Raw genomic sequence first — 20441 nt, forward strand, 5'->3', positions numbered from 1 at the left:
ACTGTGGAAACTTGCCACAGAGCATGTGAGGTACATTTAATAAGAGTTCAATTATTTTTCCTTTACTTGCAGGCTGTTTTAAAGCACCACAAGTTTATTGAGGGGCCCCTATTTTATTTTTTTAATATGAGAAAGACCAAAAGAAATCATTCAATATTTCCTTCACCATACCATTCATGATTTATAGATCTCTCCACTCCCTTCCCAAAAACATCTTCAGTTGACTCAGATTTTTTTTCCAAGTATTATCTAAGTATTTTTAATTCTCTCTATTTTGCTAGCTATCCTCATCACTAAACTTATGTTCTCCTTTGAATTTCTTTCATACTTTGCAAAAACATTTTTTAACCCAAAAGTTAAAATGCTCAGTGTAACATAATTTATTTCAGAGTATTTCATTTTACACAAATCAAAGTCAAATTAGCTATAAGGTTCACTACTACACTTCACCACCAAGTATTTAAACCAACAAATAAATCTGTAGACGTTTGAGCCACAGTTCGATTTTTAACTACACTAGTATCTGCTTAAAGGAGCTTAAAAGAGAAGCTCAACATAGACTAATAAAAAGCATTCTACAATTTCAAAAAAATGAACTTGATGCATTATCAAGCTATCTATATACTGCTCTAATCTCTTACTTCCAGTGCTAGAACTCAACATTAGTATATTTAAAGTCCTTAAAAACCCCTCACATTCAAGTGAATTAACGCGTCAGTGAAGATAATAAATATATATGCAATGAAATTAAGAGTGCTTTTAAATATATTTAATGTATAACTACATTTTAATGTTCTCATTTCTTGAAGATAAATTGAGAGGTAACAATGACTGTAGTCTCTCATCTGTATCAAGATATTATCAGTGCTCAGCTAAGCAAATCCAGTCCAACTCAGACCTACAAGAACACTTGTGCCAAAGTTTTGTTGGCACCTATGTGTAGGTTATAAAACAATATATCTTACATTTTATTTATAGTCTAATATCAAGCACATTAAAAAATAAAAAAGAAAGTAGCGTGAACAAATGAAAGCTTCCCATTGATTTCACCTGGGGTTTGATCAAACACAGTGCCTACTCACCATGACTGTGAAGCACTGGCCCACAATTTTAAGACCATAAAAATTCAAAATAAGAAGGTAGTTTCTTTCTCTCTGTGAAGGTGTAAGACAGGCAGGTATTGCTTTTGCAGAGGAGAAAAGCCGTTTCCATCAGAGGTGACATGATAAGGGAATGACTAAGACAAAGAGGCTCCAGCAAAGGCTTGTAGAACATCTCTCATCACACAGACAAAAGGACAAACTGATTCCTACTGGATTAGTGACTAGAAGGGTAGTCAAACCTTTAACCAGGGCTAATGACATTGGGCAATTTTTTACCAAAAAGGAAGGAAATAAACTAGTCAGATAATCCCTTTAGGTGTAGCATAAAGAGAAGTAAACAGAGGCAGGACATCCGGGAAGGATTTTAGGCACCTCGGACAGACTGTGAACCCTGGAGTACCTAACCAATGGGAAACAGGGGAGGGAAAAATTCGGCCGGGATTAGGGAATAAAAAGGTGTGTTTCACGAACTGAAGGTGTGCCTACTTGCTAGGTCACCCGCTCTTGCAAGAACGTGAATAAAAATGCGCTTCACAGAGGATTCTGCCTGAGCCTATTTCATTCAGACCGGAACTTATTTCTCACAATTTGGGGGCTCGTCTGGGAGAGAAGTCATCTTCTTAGGAGTCCCTGTCGCCAAAGGATGGGAAGACGCGTCCTGTTGATTTCAACGGTCTCGTGGATCGTCGGCGGGGATTCCGGAAGGAATCGACTAAGATCTCGAGACCCAGTTGGACGGCAGACTCTGTGAACCACAGGGGGAAAAGGGATAGGTGCAGTAGGCACAGAGAGTACGACCAGGCAACTCCGTGCACGGACCAAGGTAAGACAAATCGGATTGTTAAAGTATTGCCTTGGTGGTCGGGGACATTCTAAGAGACTTGTGTGTGAGTGACTGAGACGTACTGCGGTACGAAGCGAGTGTGGAGTCCGGATCTGAGGTTCTGTAGTCCCGGGAGGGGCGCAGCCGGAGAAGGACGAAGCAAAAGGAAGGGGTGTAAGAAAAGTCTCTGTATAGAATGGGAAATAAGGATTCTAGGCCTAGGGATGGAAAAGGGGATACTAGGAAGGACCCCGGGAACATTCCCCCAGACAGTCCATTAGGGGGGATGTTGAGATATTGGAATAGTCCATCTTGTACAAGGGATAAGGACAAAAAGAAAATGATACGATATTGTTGTTTTGTCTGGACACAGGTGCCTATAAGACCTCCTAGCGTGTTTTGGCCCAAATTCGGGTCTGATGAAGTTTGGGTGTGCCAGACTCTAAATGTGTATGTAAATAGTAAGGAACCTGTCTCCTTAGAAGAACGCGAATATGCATTTTGTTGGGTTAAAATAAGTAGATATGGGAGTCGGAGTCGTCCATATCCATTTTATATGTTTCCAATTAAGACTCCTAATGATAAATCAGATAGCACAAAGGTCGAATCTACAAACTGGGACCCTTTAGATTGTTTACCACCCCCTTATAATCCACCCCAAGCACCGCCAGTGCCAGTGCTCCCAGGTCCCAGTGAAGCTGCAGGAGCGGGGGAACCCCAAGCCCCCGGGAGAGAAGAGCCACCTCGGGAAGATTCCCAAGGGAAAGTCCCCAGTGTGCCCCCCACCAAAGCATGCTCCAGATTGAGCAAGGAAATAGAGGAATGTCGTAAAGACGTCTTAAATCTCCCTTTCCCTTCAGAAAAAGTGCGGTCAGAAGGAAGCGGGAGCAAGATAACTGCATATCCCCTAAGGGAGGTTCCTCTAGGAGCAAAAGTGGGTTATGTTAGTGCTCCACTCACAAGTAGTGAAGTGAGGGCGTTTAAGAGAGAGATGAAATCTTTAATTGAGGATCCCATAGGGGTAGCCGAACAGTTCGATCAGTTCTTAGGGCCAAGTTTTTATTCTTGGTCTGAAATGATGTCCATTTTAAATATTTTGTTCACGGGAGAAGAAAGAGGAATGATTAGAAGGGCTGCTATGCAGGAATGGGAAAGACGAAACCCACCTGGTCAGGGTGTAGTGCCAGCCGAACAGAAATTCCCAAATGAGGAGCGATTGAAGGAGCTGGGACTGTTTAGTTTGAGGAAGAGGAGGCTGAGGGGAGACCTCATCGCTCTCTACAACTACTTGAAAGGCCATTGTAGAGAGGTTGGTGCTGGTCTCTTCTCACAGGTAATTAGCGATAGAACAAGAGGGAATGGCTTCAAGCTGCAGCAGGGTAGGTTTAGGCTGGACATTAGGAAAAAATTCTTCACAGAAAGAGTGGTTAGACACTGGAATTAGGCTGCCCAGGGAGGTGGTGGAGTCACCATCCCTGGATGTGTTTGAGAGTCGTTTAGATGTGGTGTTAGGGGATATGGTGTAAGGGAGAACTTTGTAGAGTGGAGTTGATGGTTGGACTCGATGATCCCAAGGGTCTTTTCCAACCTAAATGATTCTATGATTCTAAATGTGGATCCCCAGTGGGATAATAATAATCCTGAAGACAGAACAAATATGAAAGACCTGAGGGAAATGTTAATTTTGGGCATTAGAGAAGCCGCTCCTAAGTCGCAAAATCTTATTAAAGCTTTTGAAATACAGCAAGGAAAAGATGAGACACCCTCTGCCTTCTTACAAAGGCTGAGGGATCAAATGAGAAAATATTCAGGCATGAACCCTGATGACCCAGTAGCACAGGGGTCATTAAAAGTTCACTTTGTCACAAAGGCCTGGCCAGATATACAAGGGAAATTACAAAAAATGGAAGGGTGGAGCGAGAGACCCTTAGAAGATTTGCTGAGGGAGGCCCAGAAAGTATATGTCAAAAGGGAGGAGGAAAAACATAAGCAGAAAGCAAAAATGATGGCATCCACTGTGGATCAAGTGGTAAGACAAAGGATTGATCCTGTAATAACTCAAAGGCGAGAAACTTGGGGGCGAGGAAGAGGGGTGAATAACAGGGGAAGAGGACGGGGAAGAGGGCTGCCCCGACCACTCCTACCAGCAGCTCGGGGTTCACCGGTAGGGTGTTACCATTGTGGGAAAATAGGCCATTTTAGGCGGGAGTGCCCTGACTTGAGAAGGGAGGAACGAGTGTTGTCGTTGATGGATTTTGATTATGTAGCATAGGGAAGTCAGGGGTTCCCCAGCTCGAGGTCCCACCGGGAACCCTTGATAAATTTAAAGGTGGGACCTCAGGAAGAGGAAGCAGTCTTCTTAGTCGATACTGGAGCTTCTAGAACTTCTTTGAATTTTATACCCCAAGGGGCAAGATTGTCCAATCAGCGAATAGTTGTGTCAGGAATAAAGGGTGAAGAAGGTCTCTCAGTCCCTGTTTTTGAACCCATGATTGTGGGAAGCATAACTGAGAAAGTGATGGGAACTCTGTTATACATACCAGAAGCTGGGAGTAACCTCCTAGGTAGGGATCTTATCACTGGTTTAGAATTAAAGATAGAAACTTTAAGAGGACAGATAACGGTATCTATGAAGTTGCTAACAGAACAGGATGAGCAAAAGATAAGTCCCGAGGTATGGGTGAGTGAAGGGAACCGAGGAGGGTTAAAAATAGAACCCCTCAGGGTAAAACTCATTCTGCATTCAAATGTGATTCGACAAAAGCAGTACCCAATTCCCCTTGAGGGAAGGCGAGGGCTGCAACCAGTAATACAAGCACTAGCCAAAGATGGGTTAATAGAACCCTGTATGTCCCCTTTTAACACTCCGATCCTGCCAGTGCGAAAAACGGATGGTTCATATCGCCTAGTGCAAGACTTGAGAGAGATTAATGAAATAGTGCAGGCACGACATCCTGTGGTCCCAAATCCCTATACCCTAATGAGTAAAATTCCTCCTCATCATAAATGGTTTAGTGTAGTGGATTTAAAAGATGCTTTTTGGGCTTGTCCACTAGATGAAGGGAGCAGAGATCTATTTGCATTTGAATGGGAAGATCCAGATACAGGGAGAAAGCAACAATATCGATGGACGGTGCTACCGCAGGGATTTACAGAATCTCCTAATTTGTTTGGGCAAGTGTTAGAACAAGTGCTTGAACAATTCAAACCTCCATCGGGAATAGCCCTGCTTCAGTATGTGGATGATTTGTTAATATCGGGTGTCCTGGTTCCAGCAGGGATAGGGTTAATTCTCCCCAGGCTCTGGCAGGGACACAGGTATTCCATGCCATGTGAGCCATGCCCACCCTGAGCTGCCGGGGGAGGGGGCAAGAAGTGGCCACTTGGAGCGGGCTGGGGCATCCCAATCTGGTTCGGGAGCGGCGTTTCCTTAATCGTGTTTGTATATTCCTCTATCCATGTTATTGTTGTTGTTTTTCTTGTTCCCTTTGCTGTTCTGTTAAACTGCCTTTGTCTCAACCCAAGAGTTTTGCCTTTTTCTTCTGATTCTTCCTGTATTGGGAAAGCCCAAGCGAGCGGCACGTGGTTCTTTGTTGCCGTCTGAGGCTAAACCATGACATCGGGAGAAGAAGAAAACAAAGTAAAAGAAGCCACCAATGAGTTATTAAATTCTTTAGGTCAGCAGGGGTTAAGAGTCTCAAAAACAAAATTACAGTATGTAGAATCAGAAATGAAATATTTAGGACATTTGGTTAGTGAAGGAAGCCACAAGATAAGTCCTGAAAAGATTAAAGGAATAGTGGAATTACCCTTGCCTGAGACCAAAAAGGAATTGAGAAAGTTTTTAGGATTAACCGGGTACTGCAGGCTGTGGATAGAAGGGTATGCACAAAGGACTAAAGGACTGTATTCTAAATTATTAGTAGATGAACTAAATGTATTAAGATGGACGGAGGAGGAGAAGAATTTGATATGCGAATTAAAGCAAAGCTAATAACTGCTCCAGTTTTATCTTTACCATCCTTGGAGAAACCATTTCAGTTGTTTGTGACTGTAGACAAGGGAGCTGCACTGGGAATATTAACTCAAGAATGGGGGGATAAACGACAGCCAGTAGCATATTTGCCAAAGCTCCTAGACCCAGTTTCTCGAGGATGGCCTGAATGTGTGCAGGCAGTAGCCACTACTGCTTTATTAGTAGAAGAAAGCAGGAAGCTTACCTTTGGGGAATGATAGAAGTTAGCACCCCTCACCAAGTCAAAACCATTTTAGCCCAAACCACGGGAAAACGGCTAACTGATTCAAGAATACTGAAGTATGAGGCAGTTTTAATTGAAAAGGATGATTTGATTTTAACTACCAGCCCTTGCCTTAACCCAGCGAGCTTTTTGTGGAAAAGAAAAAGTAGAGGCGAAGGATGAAGAACTTACACACGAATGCATAGATGTAATTGAGTACCAGACTAAGATATGACCCGACTTAAGGGAAGAACCCCTATCTGGAGGTCTTCATTTGTTTGTAGATGGTTCTTCAAGGGTGGCAGGAGGAAAGAGGCGTAATGGATATACGGTGGTGGGTGGAGTGAGCCAACAAGTAAAAGCATCTGAAAAATTACCTAGTGCATGGTCCGCTCAAACATGTGAGATGTATGCCTTAAACCAGGCACTAAAATTAATTGGAGAAAGGGGAAGGAACAATATATACAGACTCTTGTTATGCCTTTGGGGTAGTGCATACCTTTGGTAAAATTTGGGGAGAACGAGGACTAATAAATAGCAAAGGGAAAGAACTTGTACATGAAGCGCTTATAAAACAGGTGTTAGCAAATATACTAATACCAAGTGAAATAGCAGTTGTACATGTTAAAGGCCACCAGAGAGGCAATTCAATTACTGCAAGGGGAAATAGATTAGCGGACAAAGTGGCAAAAGAGGCGGCCTTGGGGCAGGAGACCATTAAGATTTATAATCTTGTTCCTCAAGTACCGACAATAACAACCCCATTGATGTTCACTGAAAAAGAAAAAGAAGCAATGACAGAAGCAGGGGCAGTGGAGAAAGATGGTAAATGGATTCTGCCCGATGGAAGGGAAATGGTCAATAAACAAACTATGAGAGAAATAATGGCAGTGTTACATCAGGGAAGCCATTGGGGAACGCGAGCAATGTGTGATATAGTTTTGCAGCAGTATGGATGTTTTGGCATTTACACAGTAGCGAAGCAAATCTGCGACGGGTGTATTATTTGTAAGAAAATAAATAAGAAGACCCTTAGAAAACAACCTTCAGGGGGACGAGAAGCGGGGTTAAGGCCATTCCAAAGTATACAAGTTGATTTTACCGAACTGCCACCCATAGGCAGGTTTAAGTACCTCCTAGTCCTGGTAAATCACCTCACTGGGTGGGTAGAAGCTTATCCTTTAGCCTCTGCAACAGCTGCAGGAGTGATAAGAGTAATGCTAGAGCAAATAATTCCTAGGTATGGAATAGTGGAAAATGTGGATTCAGATCAAGGAAGCCATTTTACCTCCAAGGTGCTACAGGGAGTGATGGAAAGTTTAGGGATAACATGGGATTATCACACTCCCTGGCACCCCCCATCATCCGGAAAGGTTGAAAGAATGAATCAAACCATTAAGAGGCAACTATCTAAATTAGTTCTTGAGACAAAATTGCCATGGATCAAGTGCTTACCAATAGCACTATTAAGAATCCGGACCTCCCTTAGAAAGGATACTGGTCTCTCACCTTATGAAATGCTTTTTGGACTACCTTACACTGGAGGTAGGGAAGGTGTGCCCACATTTGAAACCAAGGACATGTTCCTTAAGAAATATACACGGGGGCTGTCGTCTTCTCTCGCTTTCCTCAGAGCTAAAGGCCTTCTTGCTCAAACTCCGCCGTTGGAATTTGTCGTCCATCCGTATAAACCAGGGGACTGGGTACTAGTCAAATCCTGGACAGAGAGTAAGCTCCAACCGGAGTGGGAAGGACCGTTCCAAGTACTCCTCACTACTGAAACCGCAGTAAGGACAGCAGAAAAAGGATGGACTCACTACACTCGGCTAAAAGGAGCAGTTGAACCCCCACCAACAGATCCGGTAGAACAGTGGACTGTACATTCTACTGACAGCCCGCTGTGAGTAACCCTAAAGAGACAATGAGCCGTGGGTTGGGGCGGGATGATCCAGTCGGGAGATATAAATCTGTGTACGCCATGAATTTTAAGAAGCATTTTGCGATGATACTGGTCATAGGGGCGGTGTTGTGCTTCCCACTAGGAAGCTGGAGTGTACGCCTAGATCACATACGAAGTGCACACCCAGATTACCCGGTTAGACCTACCATAAATATCACTAAAGGAAATACCCCACAGACTGTACGCTTTGATGCCTGTCAAGTACTGAAGTGTGGGAATCTAGAGGCCCAAAGATGGTTGAGTGGTGAAAACAAGTACCTGTGCCCAGAAATTTGGAGGGTCGCAGAGGGATATCACGAGGCTGCACCTTGTGACCGATGGAGTGAAGTGCGGTGGACCACCCAAATTGGAGGGTGGACCGTTGATGACAAGTGGATCAAGTCGTCTTATTATTACCCCTCATTTTTACAAAGGATCACCTTCCCCAGAGTGTGGCCTTTTAGAATGTAATCCCCTGTTGATAACTATAACCCAGGGGGATGATACGGCTAACCTAATATATGGAATAGGAGCAGATGTGTCTGGAAGAGATCCAAGGGGAAGATTTAGAATAGACGTACTGGAAAACAGCAGTCAAGCAGAAGGGACAACTATGACTACTAAACTCCCAGTAATACAACAGTGGGAACCACCGAATGATCCAGCTTTGGTCACGGTTACCGAGATTAAAGATCTTAGACAAACATTTGAGATTGAAACAGGGAACAGTGAGACAAATGCTTGGGTAGAATGGGTAAAATATACTGTTAATAGTCTGAACCAAAGCAATCGCTATGCTTGTGCCTCAGGAAGGCCCACAGCACAGGTCGTCCCTTTTCCCTTAGGGTGGACGAAAGATTCCGTAGGGATGTGGTGTATGATAGCATTATACCAAGAAAAGACCGCCTGGGGAAATGAGACTTGTCATTAACTTTCCTTACTGTTTCCTGCCTTGGAGTCTAGGGATGTTAAAGTGCCACCAGTATTTTCCACAGCAATTGGTAACCATCCAGCGTGCCTCTCACGGCAGGGTGTGAAGGCTGCCAGACCTGTGGGGGGGATTTACCCCAAGCACTGAAACTCTGAATGTGACCAAGGATGTAAAAGGAAACTACTCAGCGTTACGAGTGCCTCGGGCGGATCTCTGGTGGTATTGTGGAGGGAAGACCTTGCGATCTGTGTTGCTGGCTAACTGGAAAGGTCCATGTGGAATGGTACAATTGGAATGGTACAAAATGTGATAGGTACAATACCTATCCCTTTTCCCCCTGTGGTTCACAGAGTCTGCCGTCCAACTGGGTCTCGAGATCTTAGTCGATTCCTCCCGGAATCCCCGCCGACGATCCACGAGACCGTTGAAATCAACAGGACGCGTCTTCCCGTCCTTCGGCGACAGGGACTCCTAAGAAGATGACTTCTCTCCCGGGCGAGCCCCCAAAGTGTGAGAAATAAGTTCCGGTCCGAATGAAATAGGCTCAGGCAGAATCCTCTGTGAAGCACATTTTTATTCACGTTCTTGCAAGAGCGGGTGACCTAGCAAGTAGGCACACCTTCAGTTCGTGAAACACACCTTTTTATTCCCTAATCCCGGCCGAATTTTTCCCTCCCCTGTTTCCCATTGGTTAGGTACTCCAGGGTTCACAGTCTGTCCGAGGCACCTAAAATCCTTCCCGGATGTCCTGCCTCTGTTTACTTCTCTTTATGCTACACCTAGAGGGATTATCTGACTAGTTTATTTCCTTCCTTTTTGGTAAAAAAAAATTGCCCAATGTCATTAGCCCTGGTTAAAGGTTTGACTACCCTTCTAGTCACTAATCCAGTAGGAATCAGTTTGTCCTTTTGTCTGTGTGATGAGAGATGTTCTACAAGCCTTTGCTGGAGCCTCTTTGTCTTAGTCATTCCCTTATCATGTCACCTCTGATGGAAACGGCTTTTCTCCTCTGCAAAAGCAATACCTGCCTTTCTTACATTGGCAATACCATTCACCCGAGCATTTGAAAAAGGAACAGGATCCCTGAGCTCAGGCAATAGAGTAAAAAGAAGCTGAGGTGTATCCTTTGATGAATGGATATATATAGATCCCATTGGAGTCCCTAGAGGAGTCCCAGATGAACACAAAGGAAGGAATCAGACAGGAGCAGGATTCGAGTCTGTCTTTTTCTGGTGGGTAACTATAAACAAAAATGTAGATTGGATAAACTATATTCACTATAACCAACAGAGGTTTATTAATTATACCAGGGATGCAGTAAAAGGAATAGCTGAACAATTGGATGCAACCAGCCGAGTGGCATGGGAAAATAGGATCGCCCTGGACATGATCTTAGCAGAGAAGGGAGGTGTGTGTGTAATGTTAGGGAATCGGTGCTGTACCTTCATCCCCAACAATCCAGCTCCAGATGGTACTATAACTAAAGCCCTTCGAGGGCTCACCACTCTAGCTGATGAGTTAGCTGAGAGCTCTGGAATAGGCACCTCACTGACAGGTTGGCTGGATTCCTGGTTTGGGAAATGGAAAGGTAGGGTGGTATCAATACTGACTTCTCTTATAATGGTAGCGGGAATGTTAGCGGCTGTAGGATGCTGTATCATTCCCTGTGTGCGAGGATTAGTTCAATGATTAATTGAAACTGCCCTAACGAAACGAATGGAAGTAGACCCTCTCCCATACCCTGGGAAAATGCTTCATCTAGAAGAAAATAAAAACTCTCGAGAAGAAGAATGTAACATCGTGCTGTCGGCCCTAGAGGCCTCATGTGGAACCATGCCCTAGAAATGCATAAGACAATAAGATTATGAAAAAGGAAAGGGGGAAGTTGTAAGAAAGGCAGGTATTGCTTTTGCAGAGGAGAAAAGCCGTTTCCATCAGAGGTGACATGATAAGGGAATGACTAAGACAAAGAGGCTCCAGCAAAGGCTTGTAGAACATCTCTCATCACACAGACAAAAGGACAAACTGATTCCTACTGGATTAGTGTCTAGAAGGGTAGTCAAACATTTAACCAGGGCTAATGACATTGGGCAATCTTTTACCAAAAAGGAAGGAAATAAACTAGTCAGATAATCCCTTTAGGTGTAGCATAAGGAGAAGTAAACAGAGGCAGGACATCCGGGAAGGATTTTAGGTGCCTCGGACAGACTGTGAACCCTGGAGTACCTAACCAATGGGAAACAGGGGAGGGAAAAATTCGGCCGGGATTAGGGCATAAAAAGGTGTGTTTCAAGAACTGAAGGTGTGCCTACTTGCTAGGTCACCCGCTCTTGCAAGAACGTGAATAAAAATGCGCTTCACAGAGGATTCTGCCTGAGCCTATTTCATTCGGACCGGAACTTATTTCTCAGAAAGGCCAGCGAATACAACTGTACATACTTAAAAGACTTTGGGTTTTTGCCCATGAAGTTATTCTTCCGAAAGATTTTGATTTTTTTTTTTTAGTAATCAGATTTGGTAACCTGTATCAAAGACCACTTTATGTCTTGGTCTTAAAGGGCTTAAGGCTTGATCCTGTTAATCTGTCAGTAAATTCTATAACAAAACGTCAACCACTAGAACTGGTCCTTCCCCTCCATACTTTCAGAAGATGACTGCACTATATATGGAGGATCTGAAAAAAATAAGACTGAACTATCTGAAATCAAAGGCACCAGAGCAGAGGTAGTTAACTTTGCTTCTTCCAAATTTCAGAAGTATTTCACCTTCAGGTTTCCAGCTACTGATGCCTACTACTTCCCATTTTTCTGCTATGCCAATGTGTATTTTTAACATACAAAGAAAAAAAAAAAATCACTAAATTTCCACAGGGAAATGATCCATTTTGATAAATGAAAAATTTGTGGGTATAAATGAAATTAAGATAAAAAATATTACAGCTTTTTTAGTTCATTAGAAGTCTGATTCCTAGCAAAAAGAGCATCTTAAAATCCATTTAGAATTCCAAATGCTAGATAACATAATCTATAAATATTGTTTACAATCTGGTTTTAAGTTTATACTTGTATATATTCATAAACAGCTTTGATTTCTCACCCATAATAAAATGATCCATCCTTCACACTAAATGAGGCAAAATACACCTGAAAAAATTAGCATACCATCAAGTTAAAAGATACAAAGAAAAAAAATACTTCTATCATGGACAACACTAATCTGCATTTTCAAGTTTCTAAATGCTTTTAACTTTATTATGAACTTTTGTTCTGGTTTCTTGGGTTCTTTTGGTTTTGGGGATTTTTTTTGTGTAAGAAAGGCAGGTATTGTTTTTGCAACAGAGAAATGCCGTAAGCCGTAAAAGCTTCGTATCGTTCACTGCCTGAGCTGTTGTTATTGGATAAGGAGCGTTTCTCACATTTTGGTTGTGGTTTTTTTGGTTTGTTTTTTTTTTTTTTGCCCCCCCCCCCCCCCCCAAGAAGGAATCTGCAGAGAATTCAGCTGTCCTACTCTAATAAAACTCCGTTAAGGGCAAAGAATTTGATGTTTGTTTCTCCATTTCCTCCTGTAGGCTTGTCTCTTGCCTAAAGTTTCACAACAGCAGCATAAATTTAACACCCAGATGATACATCTTCCATGTTTTATGTCTTACTCCGAAAGAAGAGGACACTAAACGCTGTTCTCAAAGATTATAGGCAAAGCAATTAATTTCCTCCTAATCGCATTCTGAAAACAAACAAAATTAAACTGATTAAAATAAAATACTTATTAAAAAACCCAAATTCTTAAAAAGCAAACTAAAACAACTTCCTACAAATCAAAGACAGATATGTAATATAGAAAAACTCTAACAATGTTAAATAAAGTAATTACAGAATGCAGAGGCAATCTTGACTAAACACTGATATTTGTATTCAAGCTTAATTATCCTTGTAACTTTTTTTTCATTTTAGTAATTCATTCTGCAGTTTCTTTCATCCTTAACCTGTCCTATTATCCAAACTTTATCTTTCTCCTTGTCAGTCTTTACATTTAAACAGTATTATGTGTTCACAACTTCCATTCCACTGAGGTAGTAAGCATCAGAAATACTCCTGTTATGCATGAAAATGGAGCTAAACCCTGTCATGAGGGTTTATAGAAACCTAAGGATCTTCGTTCCAATATTAAGCCTTCCAGAAAAACACATGCAACAAGTTAACGCAAACCATCATGTGCACAATTTCTATTTATAAACCAATTCCTCTACCCTAGCTACCAAGTGTAATATATATTTTGTCATCATAGATACAAGTACTGCTTGCTCTCAAACAATGAAATGAAAAAAAAAAAAAAAAAAAAAAAAAGAGAGAAGAGAGATGGCATCTTTCTCTACCACTTAATACAGATGACCAAGTTTTATAACTCAAAAATTGCCAATTTAGGAAGAGAACTTAATGTATGATGTCTGACTAAAGTAATTAACCACAGAACATGCTACTGAAGTTTACCAAGGTTATTCTTTGAGGAAAAATAAAAAAGGAGGTATTTTGAAACTGAAATCCAAGAGATCAATGAGATATAAAAAAAACCCCAAACAAACAAAAAAAAAAACCCCACACCACCAAAAAATAACTAGGACTCAATTAATGTTCGTATTCAATATGATATTTATCTTCTCTTGTTTGACAAAACAAAAAATTAAATAGAAAAAAAAAATCATCTTTTCCCATGCTACAGCTACAAATTCAGATAAAATGGGAAATATTTCATCATGCTGAAGGTGGCTTTCTATTAAATGTATCATGCATAATCTTCAACAGTATAATACATCTGAAAACACTATTCAACCCAATTCTCTATGCAGCAACATTTATCATTCAAGGGGGGAAAAAGCACTTTACACTATCTCACAGAGTTAGTTTCAGATTGCTGAACCTTCTGAACAATTACTTTATAGACACAGCAATAGCTCAAAATAAAACTAGTTTTGGAATTGTAAATCCTCTTGCCTGCCTCCCTCATTCTATACTCAAACACAGAGAAAAATACTATATTTTAAAATTGAAACCAGTAAAAATAGTGTTGGCTAACTGAATAAGGTGCCAAACAGATGAACTGACATTTGCAATACAGATTAAAAGAAACAAACCCATTTTAGCTTCTATGCTACAATACATATTTAAAAGAATCAGAAGGCTACAGTCTTAATCTGCATAGGAACTGCTGATTTTAATCAAAAGTACTTCTGAGATGCAATAGAGATTACATCTGTTATTTTTGGTGAAGTATTTTAAATTAGAATATTTTTAAATAAAACAAACATATGCATTATAAAACAGTTTTACCAAAATGTAGTATTCTTCAGCTGGCTATACTTTTTTAGCTCTTAGGAAAATACACTGTTAAAGTGTTACAACAAATTACATACTTTTAATATGCTTCCATGTTTAAGTGTTTCACAACATGATATGAGAAGCTACTGACTTATAATTTATCAGATTATCTCAGAAAACTAGAATAAAAAGTAACTTCCTGTAGAATCCTTTAAAAGAATTAACAATCAACACAGATACTGTACAACATGTCTCTTTCTGTTTTATGTATTAGTCAGTATTCCCAGTAATCACAAAATTGTAAGTTTCATCTATTAAATTCAACAATGAATTTAAATAGTCAAATATACTAAGTTAAACAGTTGATGGTTAGCTATATGTCAGAGACATTCTCACTCTTCAAAAGCACTCTTCTGAGTGAAGGAACCAGAAAAATAGGGTCAACATTTAGTGGAGAAACCATCACTGCATATACTGCACAATAAAAGTAGTAAGTAGTAACTGAAAAGCATGATTTCCCCATTAATAAGTTTGGTTACCCTTACCATACCTTTATCTGCTGTCTTCTAAGCATTGCAAGTTCCCTCATATCTCGGAATGGCTGTAGTAAGTACTGGTAGAGCTCCATGGTAGCTTCTGCAAGACTAGCATAGGCTTCATCTTCCATTTGATACAGTTCAAGCAGCTCTACCATGCTTTCAGTGTTCTTATGTTTTTCCAGAAGCTGTAAAAAAAAAAAAGTGCCAATTTTAGTGAACGTGTTCAAATATTCCTGCTAAAAGTGAGTCATTAAAAAAAAATTTTTAGCCTATCCTTTTGTATTATCTTCTCTACCCCACAAAATCATCACTCAGCCATACAAAAAAAAAAAATCTTAAACCCCACCCACATCTTGAATTTAGCCAGTCAAGTATGAGCATGTCTCTGATAAGCTTAACGCAAAATGCACACCATTCCTAATAAATTTTTGATTTAAAAAAAAAATAAAATAAAATCTTTGGAAGGTAATGAGTATGAGCACAAAAAGCAACTTAGTACAAGAATGTATAACACAGTAATCAGATAAGCTACTTCACACATTTCACACTTTCCAGTATGAGGGGAGAAGGAATGAGAGAAAAGGAGACTAAGGAGAAGTCACATTTTGATCTTTCTAGGTTTCTTTTTTTTTTTTTTTTGCGCCTATCTGTACTTTGAACCTGCACAGCCCCATTATATCAGTGCAGCTCCAGACACAGATTCTTGTCTGTGTTTGGATCTATGTGAAGCAAAACAATGATCTGCATTTCTGGTAATTTTGTTTTCTGTTCTATTATTTTTCCCTGGACAGGTTAGGCATAAAAGTTCCAATCCACAAAGTTGGTGGTTGTTTTTTTTTTAAAAAAAGGAAATGATCAAAGTATTATAAGCTTTAAATAAAATACTCCAAATAAAATAATTTATATTTTAATTCATATAAGAAAACACAACACTGAAGTCTGTCCCTTCCTGCCTTTAGTTCTTATGAAGCCAAAGATTCATTTGTTTGTACAAATTTGCTACAACATATATTTTTAATTTATATGTTTGTTTTGCATCTATTTGGGGCATACTGCTAGAAATCTACCATTTCTAAAAAAAAACATTCAACTTCAACAAAAACTAATCTCATACAGACATGTGGAGTACTTGATGTATTTACAGAGACAAGATTATGTGAAATTAATTCCCCTCATATAATTTTTAAAGTCAAAATCTCTGGTCCTTTAATATTATCATCTCAAAAGCATATAATCACAGTCCAAGTTTATTTAAATTTAACACAGATTAGGAACACTATGGAATAAGTACATCATATCTTCTATCTGTTCCTTCAAGTTGGATGCCAAACCCACATAAAATATCCTTTGTATGCTCAATTGCATCGAGTATGATTATTGGAAGACAAAATAGAGGGAACTGTAGATTAGAAACTGAAGCTTTGATCAACAGTCCTTTGGTGTCTGGTTCATTTATATCCCAGGACAGTCAAGAGAAGTCTTGATTACCATACTGTCTACTCTGTTTGCTCCGTTACATTTATATTACTATGCTGTGTTTCAGTTACCTGACCAGATAAGAAAAGATTTTCTTTCTTCATAACATAAAGTTTGCTTCTGAAGATCCCCCAGGTTCCTTTGAAGCACTAAAGATTGGCCAAGATTACAGACAGGATGCAGAGCAGAACATAGAGAGGCTTGTAGTAGCTTCATTTACATGTTCAGCATTAAAATGATTGTCAGATGACAAGCCAGGAAGATCTTTCCCTCAGCAAGGCTTAGCAGAGATGAAAGGTCTGGGAGAGAAGGTGTAGAACAGATGTGACATTCCTCAGCAGCATGAGAATTTGTTGTATTACCTAAACAATTTCACCTAGGAAATTGTTCCTATTGCAAACTCATTTGCTACACCCTTCTGCTCTCCTCCAGCAGCATGCAATATTCTGTGGCATCTGAGTTCTCACTGAGAGTATCGGGTAGTGCTTTGTGGCTTGCAGTCTGTAAAACTAACGTTTTATTAATTTCCTGGGATAAACACACACAACCTAGCCTGCAGTTATAGGGACAGAAGTCATCCCAGATGCTCTTAGGTTTGATTCCTAAATTCCTATGGATTTCATGTGTTAATCCAACCCACCAGCAGATTTAACCATCTAGGTCTATAAAATCCATCTTCCTCAGCTCCTCTTGCTCGTCACTAGTGCCTCAAAACAGAGCTACCATACTCAAGCCTTCTCCTACTTCCACCTGGCACTATCAGAAACCCTCTAGCAGTCCCAAAGCTGTAATTATCCCTCTGTCAAAGTAGTGAAAAAACAAACCTTTCTTCTCAAGCCACCCTTTGCAGGAAGGGTCTTTATTATTAGTAGCAGCTCTACACCACACTGTAGTGTGAGTTTCCTTTTAGTTGCTTAGGCTATTAGTATCTGCTTATTGAATAAATTTACACATTTGTTTCATTGTGAAATCCTACTATTCTACTATGATACAAATCCTAGAGGGCAACAAAAAATGACAAAGATTAGAGAAAACTTATCACCATTTAAAAGAGAATCAATCTAATTTCAGGAACAGAACAATACAATACAGGGCTTTTTTTTTTCCCCTCTCCTTTATAGACCATTCTTAAAGTCTGTTTAATAGTTCTGATATTCTGGAAGACAGTCACAACTTTGCAAAAGTTGGAATTAAAAAGTGCCAGGAAATGAAGGACTGTTTCCATTTTATGATCATCAATCAGTATAGTACAAAGACATTTTAAGGGCACTAAAAGCAAGTATCTACTTATAATTAGTTGGTTGTTCAGTGAAAATCATGTCCATGACTGGAAATAGTATGATAAAGTAATGAAATTTCATGACACTCCTGCACATATAGATAAGTAAACGTGCATCGTTTCAAGATCTTGTCCATTTCCAGGTCTATTTGGTCTACTGATGGGGTTTCTCCAATCCTAAACCTAGAGGTACTCACCAACTCCTTCAGAAATATCAAAGCCCCAATAAAAAAAAATTACAAGTGAGGGCAGGTTATTTATAAAAAACATATATATTCTTAAATTATTAACACAAGGTAAGCAACCATTCTTCCTTCTTAAGGCAAGGATCCACACAAATTCCATTTCCTGTGCCTAATGAAGACCTTTTTGAATGAAAATGGTGATGAAGTTTCATTTAAACTACAGTTGCCAGAAGAGACATAACAAAACTGGAAAACTGATTTGGAAACAAGAGAGTATCACCTTATTTGGTTTGGAGCAAAGACCAAAGAGCTATCGAACAGGGATATTCTTCAAAACAGGTAGGAAGGTTACCAACCTGCAAGTACTGATTACAGACAGCCTCATTACACCCATCCATCTATTAAAGGCTCATTCAGACAGTGTTTTGGGGAAAAAATCTGAACGTTAACCTTTTCTAAAAAAGGTTGCAAACGAGCTCAAAAGCACATTGAAATGATTTTGTCCTGTCAGATCAACACCATAAAATTGCTGCCTCAAATTTCACTTGGGTTAAAAGTTACATGAGAGAAAGAAGAGTCTGAAGAAGTATAAAAACTTCCAGTTTGGGGAAACAAAAACAAGCAAAACAGAAATCATGACACGCATTTGAAATTATAATTAAAATATACAACATTTAAGAGACTAAAGAAGGGTCAAACTATTCTCTCTCACTTTTTGGAACTGATGTGATTACCACTAGAAGTGGTATAACTAGAAGTTCATATACGGTGTGATATGAACAGAAGATTGATAGCTTTGATTCTACCTCTAGACAGAGCCTTGTATGCCTGATGAAGAGTCCAGGCTGCTTTAGTGCTACCAGTCCTAAATGGGCCACTAAAATAGGAGACAGATGGTGCTAAGCTAGCTGTGTAGAGGACCTCTACCACTTTGCTCTATAAAGCAGTCCAATGGAAGCTTTCCTGTTCTGGATCAGCCAGCTGAAGCTGTTTTTTTTTTAGCTGGCTGCCATCCAGATAGTATTCAGACTATCAGATAACAATAATGCTGTGTCTAGCACAGAATCCAATGAATTAATAATGTCATAAGGCAAACCAGGCCTTCCATAGACTCACAGGTAGTTTAACTGTGTATGTTGCAATTTTCACACAGACAGTACCTAAATGATACACTATATTAGAAACATAAAAATTCAGCTAATACCTTTTAGTAAAGATGGAGACATCGGGTTATCTGGCCAAATGTCTAAACCAACACAATACCTTAAAACTGTGCAGTTTTCAAGGTGTTAGCATAAAATACATGAACAATTTCTGTGGCATATGTTATGCCCCACTCATGATTAATTCTCAATACAGACATTCAGTGTTACCATTCATTTAATTCAACAGTCTCAGTATGAATTTTTTTACTTTCACAGCTTTTAATTATATTACTTAAATAAGCAGGTGGAGGAGGGTAGAGTAATATCCTGTACAGGCCTGACTAGCGCTATGCCTATTGAATACTGCATTTATTTAATAATCACGTTTCACAGATGTTACATTGTTCACAACTAAATGAATCCATATATTTTAGGCAATTATTATTGCAGATAGACTCTAGCCAGCAGGAAACATTTTTCTCAATTTAACAGCATAAATTTGAACTATATAGCTCAGCCCTACTTGAAGGGAGGGATCTCTTGAAATGCCTCTGGGCCAAAGTAATCCTTGGTGTATCTGCCCTGGTGAATGGAACTGAACAGAATTAGAATATTTTCAGTTGGAAGGTACCTACAATGATCATCTAGTCCAACCGCCTGACCAACTGAGGGTTGACCAAAAGTTAAAGCCTATCATTAAGGGCACTGTCCAAACGCCTCAAACACTGACAGGCATGGGGCATGGACCACCTCTTTAGGAAGCCTGTTCCAGTGTTTGACCACCCTCTCGGTAAAGCAGTAAAGAAATGCTTCCTTACATCCAGTCTAAACCTCCCCAGCACAGCTTTGAACCATTCCCACGTATCCTGTCACTGGATACCAGGGAAGAAGAGATCAGCACCTCCCTCTCCACTTGCCCTCCTCAGGAAGTTGCTCTCCAGCCACTCCTCTCCCAATTTATACTTGTACCCAGCATTACTCTGTCCTAGGTGCAGAATCCAGTATTTGAACTTGTTAAATTTCATCCCATTAACCAATGCTCCAATCTATCCAGATCCCTCTGCAAGGCCTCTTGTCCCTCGAGAGAGTCAACATCACAGTTTGGTATCATCAGCAAACTTGCTAATGGTGCATTCAACTCCTGCATCCAGATCATTGATAAAAATATTGAACAGAACTGGCCCTAGAATTGAACCCTGAGGAACACCGCACTGGTGAATGGTCGCCAGCCAGATGTAGCCCCATTCACTGCAACTACAACCCTTTGAGCCCTGCCCTTCAACCAGTTCTTCACCCAGCCACGCTGCGTACCTGCTCATTTCACAGTTGGACAACTTGTCCAGAAGGATGTTGTGAGGGACAGTATCAAAAGCCTTACTAAAATTAAAAAAAAAAAAAAACAAACAACCCCTACATCCACCGCCTTCCCTTCACCCACTAGGCAGGTGACCTTATCATAGAAGGATATCAA

General features: G+C 40.2%; 1 protein-coding gene across 1 annotated transcript in view; it reads right to left on the bottom strand.

Moving 5' to 3' along the window:
* LOC128901976 (junction-mediating and -regulatory protein-like) overlaps positions 1–20441 on the bottom strand; it is a 117655-nt gene that overhangs the window by 76804 nt on the left and 20410 nt on the right. Inside the window, exon 3 of the mRNA XM_054184196.1 lies at positions 14897–15070. Within this exon, the coding sequence (XP_054040171.1) occupies positions 14897–15070 (174 nt within the window). The remainder of the gene's footprint in view (positions 1–14896; positions 15071–20441) is intronic.

The sequence above is a fragment of the Rissa tridactyla genome, chromosome W, assembly GCF_028500815.1.
Source record: "Rissa tridactyla isolate bRisTri1 chromosome W, bRisTri1.patW.cur.20221130, whole genome shotgun sequence".
In the NCBI taxonomy this organism is placed as follows: Eukaryota; Metazoa; Chordata; class Aves; order Charadriiformes; family Laridae; genus Rissa; species Rissa tridactyla.